Source organism: Barbatula barbatula, assembly GCF_947034865.1.
Source record: "Barbatula barbatula genome assembly, chromosome: 1".
In the NCBI taxonomy this organism is placed as follows: domain Eukaryota; kingdom Metazoa; phylum Chordata; class Actinopteri; order Cypriniformes; family Nemacheilidae; genus Barbatula; species Barbatula barbatula.
In genome coordinates this window covers 33,687,307-33,704,510 of record NC_136766.1, presented here as the reverse complement: position 1 = coordinate 33,704,510, position 17,204 = coordinate 33,687,307, and the positions used below count along the sequence as shown (strand labels likewise).

The 17,204-nt window shown below is 38.3% G+C and overlaps 1 protein-coding gene across 1 annotated transcript in view; it reads left to right on the top strand.

Moving 5' to 3' along the window:
* Positions 1-17,204, top strand: part of syt7b (synaptotagmin VIIb) — a gene marked incomplete at both ends in the record, with an annotated part of 89,504 nt that overhangs the window by 44,633 nt on the left and 27,667 nt on the right. The window contains one exon of the mRNA XM_079463306.1: positions 3,132-3,266. Within this exon, the coding sequence (XP_079319432.1) occupies positions 3,132-3,266 (135 nt within the window). The remainder of the gene's footprint in view (positions 1-3,131; positions 3,267-17,204) is intronic.

Genomic DNA, 17,204 nt, shown 5'->3' with positions numbered 1-17,204 from the left:
CTCAACATTGACTGAAAATTATCCTCTGGTAAATATGTCATGTGTTTCGTTTCCAACATCCAATGTTTTTCACAAAAGCCATGTCTGAGGAAACCGCAGAAATAACCTCTTCACCTGGTTTAAAAGCAGTTAGTACAGGTCAGATGATGGCTCACTTACCGGCTCAGCAGTGTGAAGCTTTAGGACCGGTCCACCTGGGGCACTTGCACTGCAGGAATATTAAACAGCCGAGGCTCTAATTAGACACGAATGCATCTCTCACCAGATGGAGGGTGTTTTATATCGGGACCAGAGGCCAGACGGCTAATCACCTGTGACCGCACAAGGGCATCGAGAGCTGTTCTTCAGACTCTGTGTTAGATTTGATTTCCTTTCTGAGAACCACAACAGCATTTACATGCATCTATTAATGTCATGCTGTATGTGTTCACGGGCCTACGGCAATGGAAAAAAGATCAGGGCACGTATTCACAAAACGTCTTGAGGCACCTAACTTGTTGACTTAGGAGACACTCTTAAAAAAGAATGGGCTAGTCTTTCCTCATTTTAGGACTCCTAAATTTGTGTGCTAAGAGCGTTTTAGCATTAAAACTAGCTCCTAAACCCGTGAGACGTCAAGTCACTAAGGCCTGGTGGTTAGAGAGTTGGGCTTGTGATCAGAAGGTTGCAGGTTCTAACCTCATTGCCAGCAGGTCATGACTGAAGGGCCCTTGAGCAAGGCACCTTACCCCTGATTGCTCTGCAGTAATGTGTCACTGTAAAAAAAAACTACTTGTAAGTCGCTTTGGATAAAAGCATCTGCCAAATGAATAAATGTAATATCTGCTAACTGTTTATGAGACGTACAATTAGCTAATCATACACTTTATATAAACATTATAGTTTATTTGCAAAAGATAACTCTTTTTTTTATAATTCAAAAATCAAGTTGTTTATTGTGATTTATTGTATTTGTTAACTGTATTTTTGTATTTATTGTAACTTAACAAAAAAAACTAATTTGATTGATATTAATTGGCACGCACAATAACAAGTTTCGAGTTTTAAATCGAATCTGTTTTTTAAATGAACTCGTCACTTGCTGAATTAGTAACTTGGTTTACATTTTATAATCTTAATTTGAATACGGCGATAATTATATATTAAAATATATCATTTAAGATGTTAATTTAAATATATCATCATGAGATTTATGATTAAATGACTGACGGAGACCCATCCTCTATCGGCCAATCACTGCGGTCATAGTCAGTAAGCTTGCTGACATCATCCATAGCAACGAGGTCAACTCCGCCCTTTATCTTAGCTTAAGATTTCTTTCTGTTCTTTAGTAAAAGTTGCTCTCAGCAACGTTGTGAATAGGTTTTAAGTGGAAACTCTTAACAAAAAAACTTTTAGTGCTGTTTAAGAGAGCTTTTAGTGTTAAGATCAAATGTTTTGTGTATACGGGCCCTGGTTATTGTTTCAATCGCAGTATCGGAATAGAGATAAAAACATACTGTTAACCTTTTGAAATATATCGTTTTTGCTTTGGTAGTTTTGGTTGCCAAAATTATGCTACATATTTTTTGAAAATCTATAGGTATTATTATAATTTTCTTTTATGTAAGATACGTATTTATATTGTTATTATTAATAACACATTTTCAGGAGTTTATTATATCTCAGCATTTAAAAAGTATTAATTTAAGACCTGTTTGTAAATTTTGTGTGTGCGTGTGTGTCCTCGTGTGTTCGTGTATATGTTCGTGTATGTGTGTGTTTGTGCGTGTGTGTGTGCGTGTGTGTGTGTGTGCGTGCACACGCTGTAAATGAATTAGTACCTGGAGCGCCTCCAGTACATTCAAAGTTTTATCATCATATTAAATGTTCGCATCAACCCGAATTAAACATTAAAGAGGAGATTCATTTTTAAAGCTGGAGGTTTTGAGAGAGACAGTGAGTCTGAGCACTTCTAATTTGTCAGGTCTAATGTTATTAGTCAGGGCAGATGAAACTGCTAAACATGGAGCTCAACGACAGGTCAGATCCTCTATTTGACAAACATACCTTATTTCTGACTGATGGTGTTGTGCTGGAGGGACGGGTCAGGTAATGCTATACATTAGGTCTCAAATCTGAGTTTTTGATGGCACATGAGTCAGACAAAACATTTGAACATCACAGTTAGACATTGATTGATTTGTACAAGCCTGCATGAAGCTAAAGTCACGACAGTGTTTGTTTTCTCACAGAGTCATAAATTGAACAATGATAAAACAAATTTATCACAAACAGCGGGAAATGTATCTGTTGCCTTCAGAAATCAGCCAGATAAATGGATCTCAGTAGGATGGGGTGGAGTTCCCACAATGCAATACACTCAACTTGACCTCGTGTTTCCAGTGTGATAAATGAACCGTGAGTAATATCAGCCACAAAGTTTGACATATTTTTAATTCGTTATTTTGTTGCATTGCCAAAGGGTTTTTACAAAAGTAGTTAAATGAAATAAACATGCGATGGTGTTCGTCTTCACACGTCCGTGTGAAAAACCCATTGCCGTCTGACTTGTAGCAGTGCATGTCAGTAAGAAATCTGTGACCCTAAATGTGAAACCCAGCTAAAATTTCTCTATAATGTAAAGAACATTCTGTGAAAATGTACTCTTGATATTTGTAATACTGACTGAGACCGCGTCAAAGATTGAAATCGTAGTGAAATGAATGATTGAAAACAAAATTTGATCGTGAGGTTTGGTCATGTTTTCGGTTCTCTGTTGTCTTCTTGACTTTTGTACACCTGGGGTTGTTGGTTTTTTTAGAGATAAGAGATCTGAAACTGCAAGCTTATGAAAGTCCTGTGTGAGACTGAGTGTGAGTGTACTGACAGCATTGAGTAAATATGACTTTAACGGTTTCTGTGTTGGATTTCAAAACACCTTTACTCTTCTTTTGCTGTCCTCATACAGCAGAAATGTTTTACTCTTTACGACATAAAATGTTTCTCTTGAATACTTTTATTTACGCAGAGAAGGCTTTTACAAGATCTCCATTATTCCATGAGATTTTTTCCTCTATGTGTCTAAACTCCCAAAAACCATGCTCTCTCTCTCTCTCTCTCTCTCTCTCTCTCTCTCTCTCAAGTCATAGTGATCTAGACAGGGATTTCTGGAATAATAATGACAGCAGCAACGTGCAGCAGCGCTGGAGCTCTTACCCGCCCAAGGAGTTCCTCCTGAACATGTCCCCCTACGCTCCCTATGGAGACCCTCGCCTCACGCCAAAGTGAGTCTCGGTTCCGGCTGGTAAGGGACCCTTCTCTCTGCGCAGGGCTGTATGGAAAGGGAAAGGGAAAGGGAGTTCATTCCGATCTGCCCCGTGACCTTCTGTTCTAATGATCCCGATTGGCTTGTAAATGCGCTGTAAAAAATCTGAAAGAAAATGACATTTTCTGGCAGCTTTGGCATGTTTTCTTTGTTTTTCTAGATGGTTTTTAAGCAAGTTTCAAAAGTATGTGAAAATATGTGAAAATTCAAACAAAATAAAAGTACTGGTGTTTTTTACGGCGCATCCGGTCTCATAACACTTAATAGAATATATATATAATAATATCTATTCGGTTGCATCTCACAGAAGTGTCTGAATTTAGAATATAACAAAACAGTATCGCATTTGGAAAATGAAGCTTTTACTTCCGGAAACAAATGATACTGTTGTGCTTTTATTTTATTATTTTGAGTTACATATTTAAATAATACATAATAAATTTAAATTAGTTAATTATATTTCAGTAAAAAAATCAGGGGAAAAGGACAATGTAAATAAATATATATTATATTTATACATTTTTTCCAAAAGGTTGACAATTTTTTATTTTATATAATTAAACTGTTATTATTTGCCCATAATATGATAACTATAATAGCCTAAAAAAGTAAATGACATTTTAAAACATCTTTCTGCAAGTTCCCACAAATCGTTCCAACAATCCTAAAGTCACGCAAGTCGTAAAATTCCCATTGACCCCATCTGTAAGGGCATATATCAGGGGCAATCCATATCATTTTGTTGTCTTCTTGGCTTTTTAATATTCCGTATACGTCTCAGTTCAGAATCAGATCGAAGCGAGATCTCAGGGTCAACCCGTCGCCGTGTCACCTTCAGGGAGATTCAGTTCAGAGGTTTCTGACAGTCTTGTGTTTCCTCGTGTTTTAATTGCTTAATTGAAGTCATTATCTTCAAAGGAGACGGAGTCTTTCTGGGTTATCCCCCCGGACAAATCATCATCCAATTGATTGGATACAGTACTGGATACGGAAGGCTGAAGGTCCCCGCCCACATGGTGGGAATTTTGATTGAGAATGCCTCCCACCAACACAGATTTATAACAACTGGTTGAAATCGTTTAATGAGTGGAAGACTTGTTTATGGGTGTGTTTTATTAAATAAATCAGACAAAACTTTGCCGTGGAGAGGTGGAGCTTAGCCATTTTCTTTGCTTTTGGGAGAGCTTAGGGGTTTTGCGATGTAGAGAGGCGTGGCTAACCCCAGCTGTCAGAATGTGACAAAAATAAAAAGTTGATATGCTTAAAAAATGTCATCCAAAATTGCCAAAAGGGCATCTAAGACATTTTTTGCCAAAAATCCTGCCTATTCTGCAAATTTGATTTTAATTTGTTTAATGTTTCCAAATTGTGTCGCCAAGCACATTACGCGTCCAATTCATAATGTGTGATAAAGAAACATCGACATGATATGCAATGCAATGTTTCCAATTTGGGAACTAGCACGGGAGTTTGGATCTTATACCAGCAGACAACAAATAAATATATAATGAATGTAGGCAAATTGATAACGTTATAAGGCCCTGTGTTCCATATAGCCCTGCCAGCACCACTAATATATCCAACTGCTAACATTTCACCCTCAGCTCATGCATGGTATCCATGGAGACGGACAACCCTCAAAACCTCTGACCAGAAGAGGTTAAGGTGCATTCAAGAGGATCTTGATGTGGACTGTATTGATGTATTCCTCTTGTCTGAATGTTGAGGGTTGTTGGTTGTTGGTTACCTCTAATATTGTGTTGTTGTGTTTTGGCTGTGTTTTGTGTTGGTGTTTACTGTATATTTTTGTCTGGTGTGTGTCACTTCCCCTGTGTAGTCTGGTGCCCAGTAGCCATGTACATTGTTACACGGTTTCAAAAGCCTACCAATAATTTGTATGCAAATAATAAAGTTACCTTTAGTTTTAGTCCTACTCGTCATATTCATCCATTTACATTATATTTTACTGTTTTAATCACATTTATGAGATTCACAAGTATTCTCGTAGCGTTATATGTTACACGTGTTGACCATTTTGTATGTTTAAACCGGATTAAGTTCACCAGGTTGCTGTTGTCTTTCTAGTTAGGGGGGATTTTTCCATGAAAGCGGAGATGTGATTAAGTATTGATCAAACCAGTGAAACATTTTTTGGTTTTTTCAACTGTTGTCTTAGGTTTTATCGAATATTTGTGTATTTTATGGTTTAGATAAATTGACAAATTATTCATGAATGACAAACGAAAAGCACACATTGCATTTGCAGACCAATTTAAACATGAATGAATATAGAGTACTATACATTATTACCATTATCTAACATCGTCTCATTTACTGTATGAACCTAGACTAGAGAGATCTCAGATAATGTCAAATGACGACTGATTATTATTTTTAACAAAAGACGAATTATAGTTTCATTTTTTCTGCATCTATTATGATCAGTAAACTTTTGTTCATTAGTGTGTTAAGATTCAGTCCCTTTGTCAAATCCCCAAAGTGATTTTTATGGATATTCTGTTTGGCGCCACATTAGAAATCCTACTAAATGACTTTGATATACTGTATGTCATCTTAAAGCTACGGTAGGAAATATTGTCTTCTGTTGAGTTCACACGACTAAAGAATGTTCGTCCAATCATTGCATTCGCTCGCTGACTGTCAACTTACTGTATATTTTTGGACAAACTAGCACAAACATAGTTTTATGTTTATTATTATTGTAATGTCACAATTTTATAAAATGAATACTATAATGTTGTCTCATGAGGTCATTCAGAATGAAGTATTTTACGCTAATAGATTTTTAAAGCTAGCTTGATAATGTTGGCCGCTTCGAAACTGACCAGTTTGCACCAAAATTCATTGTTAGCTCGCTAGCTTTTGCCTGCTAAACCTACACAAGTCACTCAACAACACACAATCACAGATATTCTTATCACAAGTATAGCCTGCGTTTGTTCAGGCATTACGAAAGGCTACCTAAGGGTAGCCCTGAATCTTTGTTGACTCCCAAATTGCACATAAACAGTCATGTTAGCTTTACTATTTGCTAGTCCTGGGATCATGGTGTCACGTGTTTGTATGACGCGGAACTCTGTTCTAATTTGGTCACTTGCGTTGGCTCCAACCATCAGGTAACATTGACAACAAATGACATCCGTTCCAGGCGTCTGCGCGCTGCCAACCACGATCAGCTTGTTTCAAAGAATCACTCTTGACCAGACGGTAAAAAGTAAAAGGCCATGTTTCGTCAGTTTAAGACAGTCAACAACATGTCCGTGTTATGTCAAGTCTCCCCTGTTTCTGTTTGCCCCCTGAAGTCGACGTGCAAATGTTACATCACGGGTCATCTCTGTCTTCTGTGACTGTCGTAGATCTCGACACCTGTGTGTGTTGTAACCAGTTCCGTCTCACGTCTCTTTGCTGTACCCTCCAGATCAAGTGAACGTCAGTCTCTGTCTCACCTAAAGGGAAATGAAGGTGGATTGATGAATAATGGGAAACAGAATAGGAACAGGTGGCCTGTGTATCTTTTTAAAAATGATCGAAATTATTATTATAAAAATAATCCTGACAGTATATTCCTGTAGTGATTGTTATTAAAGTATGATTATTATTATATTATTTTAAATTGACATTATTGTTGGTGTTGTTATTATTCTTATTACTTAACATTGACATAAATTATATTTATATTATTATGGGTATTACTTTGAGCATTACTGTGCAATTTAACATCGCAAGACCATCCAACGCAAACCCTTGAACTTCTTTGACCTCAAAAAATATTTTGCAAAATAAAAGCAGTCTTTTGCGATTATGGGTGTAATTTTACTTAGTTATGCAACCCCATAGAGATGAAATAGCAGATACACTGTTTCCTATAAGGATAATGTATCTGTTATTATGATTTTCTTATCAATCCATAACCTTTTAATCCAGTGCTTGTTGGACCATTTGTTTAGAATATTTCCAATGATAGAGGAATACATCCGCATAACTTGTAGTTATCCCATATACCTGAAAGAAATGCTGCATTTACCAGCGCCATCTGCCTTCCTATTACTGTCAACCCATGTTCCCAACAAATCCCCCCCCCCCGCTTGCTCTCCCACCACCACAATGTCTTCCCTCTCCAGACCTGCATGGTCTACGTGCCCGCCACCCCTGCTGGGTTTACGGGTAGGGCACGACTGGGGTTGTTTTGTTACCTTTGTGCCTTTTTGCTTTACGCTGAGATGCTGAAGAAACCACTCTTCTGTCTGAACCTCTCGTTCTTTTTCAAACGCTTCTGCTTTCTCTTCCTTCTTTTAGTGGATCGCTGGAGAAAAGGGAGGTGGGCGGGGGGGCAGTGGGGGGTCCGAGTCGCAGTGACAGCTGTATAGGTGCGGGCACCAGCAGGTCCGGGAGGTGGCAAACTCTCCAGAGCCACCTGCACTCCGGAAGCCTGAGACCCAGCAAGTGAGTGATGGAAGGCCAGATCTTTTCTTTAAGAGAAGTTGTACTGCGGTTGTGTATAACATGGTGATTTTGTTGTAGAAGTCATGTTGAAAATCTAATATTTTGGTATAACATTTTATCCACAATCAATACTACCAAACTGCTAATAATTGGAGCTGACAATTAATGAAGACTTATGAACATTCTCATATTTCCTAAATTAATATTACAATAATAGCAATAAAAAGAAATAATGATATAATATAGCATCTGTATAACATTTATACATTTGGGGTCACTTGCTATTATTTTGATTATATTAGAATAATAGTAAACTCAACATTGGAATAACACAAATTCAATTGTTTAAATAAAATGATGACACAGGAATTATGTTTAGAAGATTGATAATAAATGACAAAAATATTAAATGTCACCCCTAGAATGTTCTTTTGTCAAGCATCCTCTTGAGGTCTCGAAACATTATTAAAGGAGGTCAAATCTAGTCTGAACTAATATTTATTTACTTATTGGCTTGGTTCTTTTTCACTGAAAGTCATCCCTTTCAAATACAGTTTGTGAAGTGAACATTTATATTCAGGGACCCCACTAGCTGTTCTGGGTCCTTTCGTCTATTCGCCATCGTTTTTGGGGGGGTCCTTAGCTGGGGGCCCCATTGTTCAGTTAGCGTTAGCGGATCATCTTCACCTTTTTACCTTCACCTGTTTATATTTGTGTCAAACCAAACCAATTTAACATATTTAAACAGAATAACTAAATTCACCTTCAGATCAAAAGATCTAAAAAGTCAGGTGAAACATTTTCACGTTGAATGTGACTTGTTTAGTGTACAGTATGTCCAAAATGAACCGTGTCCTGCGAAAATCCAACATATTACAATCTCTGTCTGCAAATTTTGTTCCCCAGATTTTCATTTTGGTCACAGAATATGAGGAATGTTCCACATTATACATTATACAGTAAGTATAGTGGGATAGAAAACAAGTTTGGCATCCGATAACTAAACTTACTCATATTCAAAGATATGTGGTGTACGGCTTTAATTTAAATTGCCCCTAGCGCTTGCATCAGTGATGTCCCATTCTTACAATTCAATTAAAAGCATTTTTACAATTTTGCCGTTCCAAATAAAGTTAGCGGCCAAATGGCTTTGCCTCATTTGTTGGCAAGGCCAAATTGTGCTGTTATTTGGCACCATAGGGACTGTTTGTTTTGGACCCTGTATATACACGGAATGAATCTTAAATCGGCACCGTGGGCTAAATATACCGCCGGCCCGCCAGGTTTTTTAACAAGTTTACGATAAGGGTCTGCATGTGAACTTATTAAAGCAACGTAGCTCGCTATGTTTGCATGCTAATTTAGTGCTTAACCACTTTAGACAATGTTAATGTATTGATAAAGTAGACAAACTTAACTGTCTAACATTGATTCTGTGGCTGGATTATGATGACTCTTTGGGGTTGGGAGTGTGTTTAAGCCTTGTTTTAACTGCAAGCTTAGAAATCACTTTAAATGTTTTACAGCCTTATCTTCAATATATACAGTATGTATAAAAAGTGAACTTAGGACACCTGCAAAGGTTTTCTCCATGTTGATTTGAAGGGCGACACTTTTTTCCGGTTAAGTTAAGTTTCAAGCTCTTTACATTCAGTATCTTTACCTTTGCATCCGCTCCCATCTTTCGCCTATAGTTGCTTTTTATTTTCAGTTATGTTACAGTTGTAACCCTGCCTCTCACATCTACTTCTCCCTTCTTTCTACATCGTCCCCTCATACAAACATCCTCCATCAGGATTTCTATCACACGGCATCTCGAGACATAATAACAAGCTGCTACAGCTCTGCGCTGAAGCTCAAGGCTTTGCTGGAGGACTCTGAGAATTGCCATCACCTCCACTTGAGGAAGTGGCAGATGAAAATATCCTGTCAGTGTTTGTCGAGATGGCTTTAAGAATCTTCCAGGGTACGATTTTGTCACAACAAGAACAATACAGATCGATCCTATTTCGTCACTCATCAAATATTAGAGAGGAGGAGACTGGCTAAATTGTAGTTTCATCATTTACTCAATCTTGCTTTGAACCTGTATGACATTTCTTTCTGTAGAATACATGAGGTGAATCTTTGAAGGATGTTGTGGATGCACTTTTTAGTACAATAAAGTGAATGGGCATTGGGACTGGCACCCATAGTGTCATAAGATGGGCCATCTGACGCTGTCAACTCTTCTGAAGCAAGTGGCATCACAGAAAACATGCAAGTGCCATTGTATGGCATCAAAACACCGTGTTTATTATCACTTTTGTTTAGTCATCAGCCTTTACAAAAAAGAAGCTTATTCAAGTGAGCTTTTAGTATACTGTTAGTATTTAAACTCAAATTTAGAAAGTAAAATGAATGTAAAAATGTCATGTTCTTGACTTATTATACTTACTCAATCTTTTGATAGAGATATACTTAAAAGTGCTCCAAGTACACTTGACTTGCAGTCATTTAAAAAATACAGACTTTTTAAAAAAATACGCGTGCTGTCAAGTTAGTATAAAAAAAGTACAAGTATGCCTTCCATAAAAACTACTAATCTAGTAGTTTACTGAGAGTATACTTCATAGTGTACTTTCGTAAACTAAAAATGTGCTCCTGCTAATGTACTACAAGTATTGAACTAGTAAACCATGTTATATGTTATATATTATATACATATAAGTATAGTTGCAGTACAAACGGAACGTAGATGTAAACTACATTGTCATGAACTCGAGGGGGTAACACAGGACCAAAACAAAACAGGATCAAATACAAATCACAACTTTTAACTTAAGAACTTACGGGGCAGACAAGACTTGGCGGGGAAATAACAAATAAGACCAGCACAAGATAGAAAACACACGGGGTTTAAAAAACGGGAAGAAACTAAGGGAAGCAAAAGAGGACAACGGGTGAAGGGGCGTAAACAAATGATGGGAAGATGAATAAGGCAACGAGGGGTGGGGCTAAGGCGAACGATGGGAGAGCCCATGGCACGATCGAAGGCCATGTGCTTCCAAAACAAACACAAGAAATGGGACAGTCATGATCCTGTCCGCCAGAACAAGAGAAACAGCTGCTGGGAAAGCGGGATCATGACACTAGTTGTGTACTCAACGTTAACTGTATAAGAATACTTAAAAAGCATTGTTTTATCAAATAAAGCTGACCAGTTAAGTCCCAAGTAATATTGAAATAGTACAATTAAAAGTATACTACTTTATACTTTTCAACATAAAGTGTAACTAAAAATATACTTAAGTATACTTAACTTGAAGTGTCCTTCATTTCATAAGCAAGAGCTTTAGCAGGACACAAGCTTTACTTCAAAACTTGGAATTTTGCACATGAATCATACTACCATTGCATACAACTAATTTCATGGTGCTTTAATTGTGCTTTTTTTGTCATTTAAGAGCTTGACAGTCTCTGTTTCTATTCCCTTGCATTGTACGATATAAGAAATCCTTATTCAAATATCACCTTTTGTGTTACCCAGAAAGGAGAGAAAGTCATACAGTTATGGCACTACATTTTGGATAAACTGTCGTTTTTAGGTGAGACTCGCAAGTACATTGATCGTCTCTGCCCAGAGCGGATAAAATCCATTAAAAGTTTCCTATATGAAATTACTGCTGTATTACAGACGAAAGTGAAATAAGCCTCAGTAATTTTGATATGCCTGCAATCTCATTTCGCCACTGAATATTTAAAGTTCATCCGAGGAAAGTTAAGTCTGAAATTGCCTAAAATCATTTCTTTTTGCCCTGTCTTTAACAAAGTGGTCGAGCTTTAATGTGAAATTTCACAGTGTTCGTGTCCGTCGGGGCATTGGGGCTTGCTGAATCCAACCAGAAAAACCTTTCATTTCTTCTCTAAAGTAAGCGAAACAGAACGGCTTCATTTGGAGAGCCATGTTTTCACTGTCTTTCATTCTTTGATTATGCTTTTCTTTTCCCTCTGTGTTTTTTGCTTTGATCGTTGTTTTATAACCCCCACACACTTCTTTTTGTTCACCGCTTCTCAAAGCCTATTTATAACACAAACAGAACTAAAATAGAGAGAGAAAAGAGTAGATAATGAACATATGTTATGTTTTGACAGCTCAAACTGTGAGTGAAAGGTATTTGAATAGAAAAATGCATGCACATATACATACTGTATACATATATTAAAAAATTTATATGAATTGGTATTATTATAACAGTCTTGCGTGTGATGGGTGCTTGGTCTTGGAACAACATTCCTATCAACCAGATTCAGATTTTGGACCCCTAGATAATGTGACAAAGGGGTCCTTATGTAACATTTAAAATATTATAATTATTCTCTATTATTCTCCAGCCGCACCTCCGTGATGAGACATCACGTGAACTGGTTATCGTTTGCAGCAATACGTTGAAATAAGGCAGCGGTATTTTGATAATTTGCTCTGAAAAGTAAAATTCATTCAGAATGCTTGAATCATGAACAAAGGCCTTGGAATCCAACCTTGAGTTACATCCCTATAACCAATCTTATCTCTGATTTCAACAACTTGGATAAAATGTATCTTTTTTCGAACCAAAATGCTTGGTTGGATATTTTCTAGGTTACATTAAAGGAGCAATGTGGAGGGTTTATTGGGGAGGTTGCGAATTGCAACCATCGGCTCACTCATGGTGTCTAACACGGGATTAAGATGCCGTCACGTTTCGCTTCTTTGTCGAAGGAGATAACGTGTTTACGAAACACAGTCTGTAGAGCAGTTTGTCCATTTAGGGCTACTGTAGAAACAACATGGCGAATTCCATGCAAGGGGGTATGTTGATAGAAATCATTCTAAGGAAATAAGAAACATAACGCTTCATTATGTAAGGTCTTTATACACCTGAAGACGTAATTATCCATATTTGGTTTTGTCCATATTTTCTCCAACGATTTTAAGACTGTGTACTAAGTGTTAGGGCTGTAATGGTTTCATATGAATGTTGATCCAGGAACACATCCTATTTGGCCAAATCACGTCATGAAATGCCTCCTCACTGAGTCCAACAATCAAACCAGCATTCCATCGTAACATAAAAAAGAATAAAAATGGCTGGTAGCTCATTACTTTAACTCATCTACATAAATCTCCACGTTCACTTATATGCCGCCGACCTTAACCTTGAAGTGTAAAAAAGGGACAGAGTTTCAGCTACTGCTGATTTCCATTCAGTTCACAAATCTACTCTCTATAAACGCTTCCCTTGAGTACCACCGTAGCATTGGGGTCTGGATAGAGGTGTGTGCCGCTTAACCCCCACTGCTGTAAATCTTCAAGCAGAGCATTAGGATCGGTAGCACAGTTCAAAAGAACTTTACAGTAATCAGACATGACACATAGCTACGGAAGCTGTTGGGAGGGGTAAAGAGGATAAAAATGGTAATTGAATTGAATAGAGAGAAGATGGGATCGGTGCATAGATGGTGAACGATAAACATTCTTTAACAGGGGAAGTTGGATGTACAAGACATACTCCGTTGTACGGTCATGTCACGAGAGACACAAGAGATTACCCTTTTTGATCAAAATGGTGCTGGTGCTTGGTGTCAGAATCGACCGGTGTTTCCGTTGACCTGAGAGGCGATAATGACGCAACTAACAGTATTTCTTTTACTGCCTCAAGCTGGAGACACTGCCTGAACTCTCAAAAACTGAGTTTTATTTTTAACCAAGGCAAATTACAGATTGCAGCTTTAATATACTTTATAAAAATAAAAACATCTGACTGAACACGGATTGCGATGTCCTAGTTCTGCATCTAGTTTGGTTCTGCCAGATTGAGTTGTTATTCTGAAAATGTATCCCACCATCCTGCCTCTGACGTTAGCAGAATGCTTCCCTATTGGCCACTGGCTCTCGCATCAGCACTGTTTCGAGGAAAAAAGGGGCTTGCTTTAAGTGAACATTGTGAATTTTGTTAACGCTGCCTTCTAACTTTGCCTTTCTTTTCTTCCCTCATTTCCTCATTGTGCTTCTGTATCCCCCATTATGGTCGTCTCGAAATGTCTGTTACTTTATCTACCCTTACTGTCCTCTTCTATCTCCCAACACCTTTCCTCATTGTTGTCTTTACATCTCGGGCTTCCTCTTCCTGTTACCTTCTTCCTCTGTTACATTAATCCTGTTCTCTTTATCTTGTGAATTCCTCTTGTGAATTCTCGTCCTTGTCTCGCCCCCAACTCGGCCCCTTCGTATGATGCAGTGCCAGTTTTGGGGACCCCTCTCTCTCCACCACCTCCACCCTGGAGCACATCCCCTCCTCAGCAGCCCGCCCCAGGCCCCTGGTCAGGCAGCAAAGTCTCCAGCAGCCCCTAACCCACCAGCCCCCACCAGGCCCCAACGACCCCCCAGTCACCTCCCAGAGTCTGGGCCAATTGCACACCGGTCCTGGGGGTGGGGGCCACCGGGGGGGCCCGCGGGGGGTGCGTGGTAGCCCGGCTGGGGCAGGGGCATCCCGCTACAGGTCGGGCGGAGGGGCAAGGTCGCGTTCCAATCCCGGAAGCTGGGACCACATGATGGGACAGATCCGAACCAGAGGCATGGACGTCAAGTCGTTCCTGTGAGTCTGAATTGCAAATTTACACTGATTATTTTCCTTTTGGATTTTGAATATCAACGTTAAAGTTGAACTGTGTTACATTAGTGGCACAAACACAGAATTTGCATACAAGTAATCACAAACCGGTTTCCCAAACTGCTTTTTTCACACTATTACGAAATAGCGTCCACTATTCTAGTGTTTAATATAATTTGTTCTGTAGTCTTCATGTGCATCTCATGCATTGTTGGTTGCTATATAGAACCAGTTTCTTTGACGGTGCTTCCATAGTAACCTCTTCATTTCACTGCGATTGCTGAACACAATCGATGTTTTTGCCTCTAACAAATTCTTGAAATGTCAGTGTCTAAGATACCCTTATACGTATTACCAAATCCAGCTACACATTCATCTGCTGAATATAAACAAGCATAGACCAGCACGAATTTCCATATTTATGCTGAATAATGCTGGTCTAGCTGGTGCGGAAGGTTGACGTTTGGCTGGATATCTAGCTTGCTGGATTGGTATCTTAAAAATGATTTCTAGGAGTTTTCTAGGAAAATGACACGTGCTGCTCGCTTGTGCCTTTCTGAGCTCTTTGTTTCTCATTGCACTGTGTCATTTTCTCACGCCCGAACACGTCCCGCGTCTCATCACGCCCTTCTGCGCCTCTCTGCTTGCCCATCTGTTTGGTTAGCACGTCTTCGTGGCTCTACACCTGTCACCTGGACGCAGCAGGGAGTGGATTATTCAAGTGTGTGTCAAGCTGTTCAATATAGATTAAGTGAACACGATTTCAATCGGGTGACATATAGGAAGGAGATTCTTTACATAATAGATGAGTGTTTATATGTGTCTTAGGCTAGCTATTCTCAAACACAGAGACCGGATCTGGTTTAGCAGTGGTTTTTTATTTTAGTTTTAGTGTTATTAATGTATAGAATTTTCCTATATTTATTTATTTCATGTAAATCTTTGTTTAATTTGAGCTAATTTAATGTGCCTTCACGTTATGTTTTATTTACTTTTTATATTTTTACGGGAGTTTTCGTTTAGTTTTAGTTAAAAATTGTAGTGGCACAAGGGCATTAAATAAGGGACCAAATCAAGAGGGGAACAGGTGAAGGGCATTAATCAATAACGAGGGTAACGAGAGGATGGGAACAAAGACGAGATCAGAGAGAGTGTATGTGAGACAACAATAATTGCCTCTCTCCACATTAAACATGAGGTTCTGTGATGATCCTGCCACTACACTAAGAGAAAGATGACATGATGCAGCAGAATCATGACAAGAAGAGATGCTTCTTTATAAAACATAAAATCATTACTTTATTTTCAATCTCATGTGTCCAATAATGAGGAATATTATGGATGTGACAATCCTGCAAATGTCCTGACTATGAAAAATCATGCACTAAAAATAAAACAAATGCTTTACAAATCTGAAGCGAGATCTCACATGGGTATTTGAACCACCAAACGTTAATAATTGTGCTGTTACCATAGTAAAAACTGTTGATAAAAACGTTTTTCATGGTAAGGTTGACATTTTCATGTAATTGCCCAAATAAACATCCAGCAAGTGAATCAGATGTTTGTCTACTACTTTGTTAGTTTTTGTTTTCTTCATTATAAGGTACTGACAATAATTTGTATCTTTGTATTGCATTGACTTTTCTGACTACACGCAACAACAACAAAAATTCAATTTACCAATTTTGTACTTTTTATGTGCCCAATCTCATTATATTTTATCGTAATTTCTCTTGCTGTGCAATGGTGCAGGACATTGTATTATCAGAAGTAATATAATATATGCAATGCATGAAAAAATCCAATCTTTAATTTAGTGGTTTCACCTCCACAAACAACTGAGGCCAAAGGAAATACCCAAAATCTTTCATAAAATCTACTGAATGATGTCAAAACGATCAAAGCGAGAAAGAATAAAATCGGATTTTTCTTGTATTCATTCGCACAGTTTACGTTTCAATTCAGGGCCGGTTTGTGATAGCGCTGGTACCCCCACGGGCTTTACACGTGCCTGTGTACAAGTGTGCGTTTTTGTGCCAAGGTCATTTAACACTATACAATCTCTATAGGTGACAGCGATCCGTGTGTATGCGTGCGTGCGTGTGTGGTCAAGGGTTGATGTTCTCAGCTGGCAGATCAACTCCACACGGCATTGATCTCCTGTCCTCGGGATCATTACAACCATGATGAACAGTCATGAAAGAGAGAGAGAGACAGAGAGAGAGACACGCAGCTGCTGATGGTCTAGCATTTAATGTTGTCAGAGAAAACGTGGCATTTTTATGTTATTTTGGGGGTTCGCATTGAGAGGACGGTGGAGAAGTGGAAGGAAATGCTAGGTGGAAGAGAAAAGGCGAGGGAAGGGGAACCAATACAAGATGGAGATGCATCAGTCGTAGTGTTTCAGAGCATGTGCATCGTTTTAGCTGCCCTTTACTTACACTACATGTCAAGAATTTGGAATTCAATTCAAATAAGAATGGTGGAATTTTACAGCAATCTGAACATAGCTTCAACCTCTCAAAATGACATTTAACCGTGCAACCATGTAAGCCGTAATAATAATCTTTCGCTATAGTTTTTTTAAATCTACATAAAATGATCATTTTTGTTTCATTCTGTGAACTAGTGACAATACTTCTGCCGAATCTCAAATAAAACGTTTTTTCTATTTGCATTTAATTTGCGAAAATGAAAAGTGGAGAAACGGATGAAAAGATTCCCTTTACATCAATACAACAATCATATTTCTACATAAAATAAATACATATATTGTATATATCGATGTCTCAAAGGTA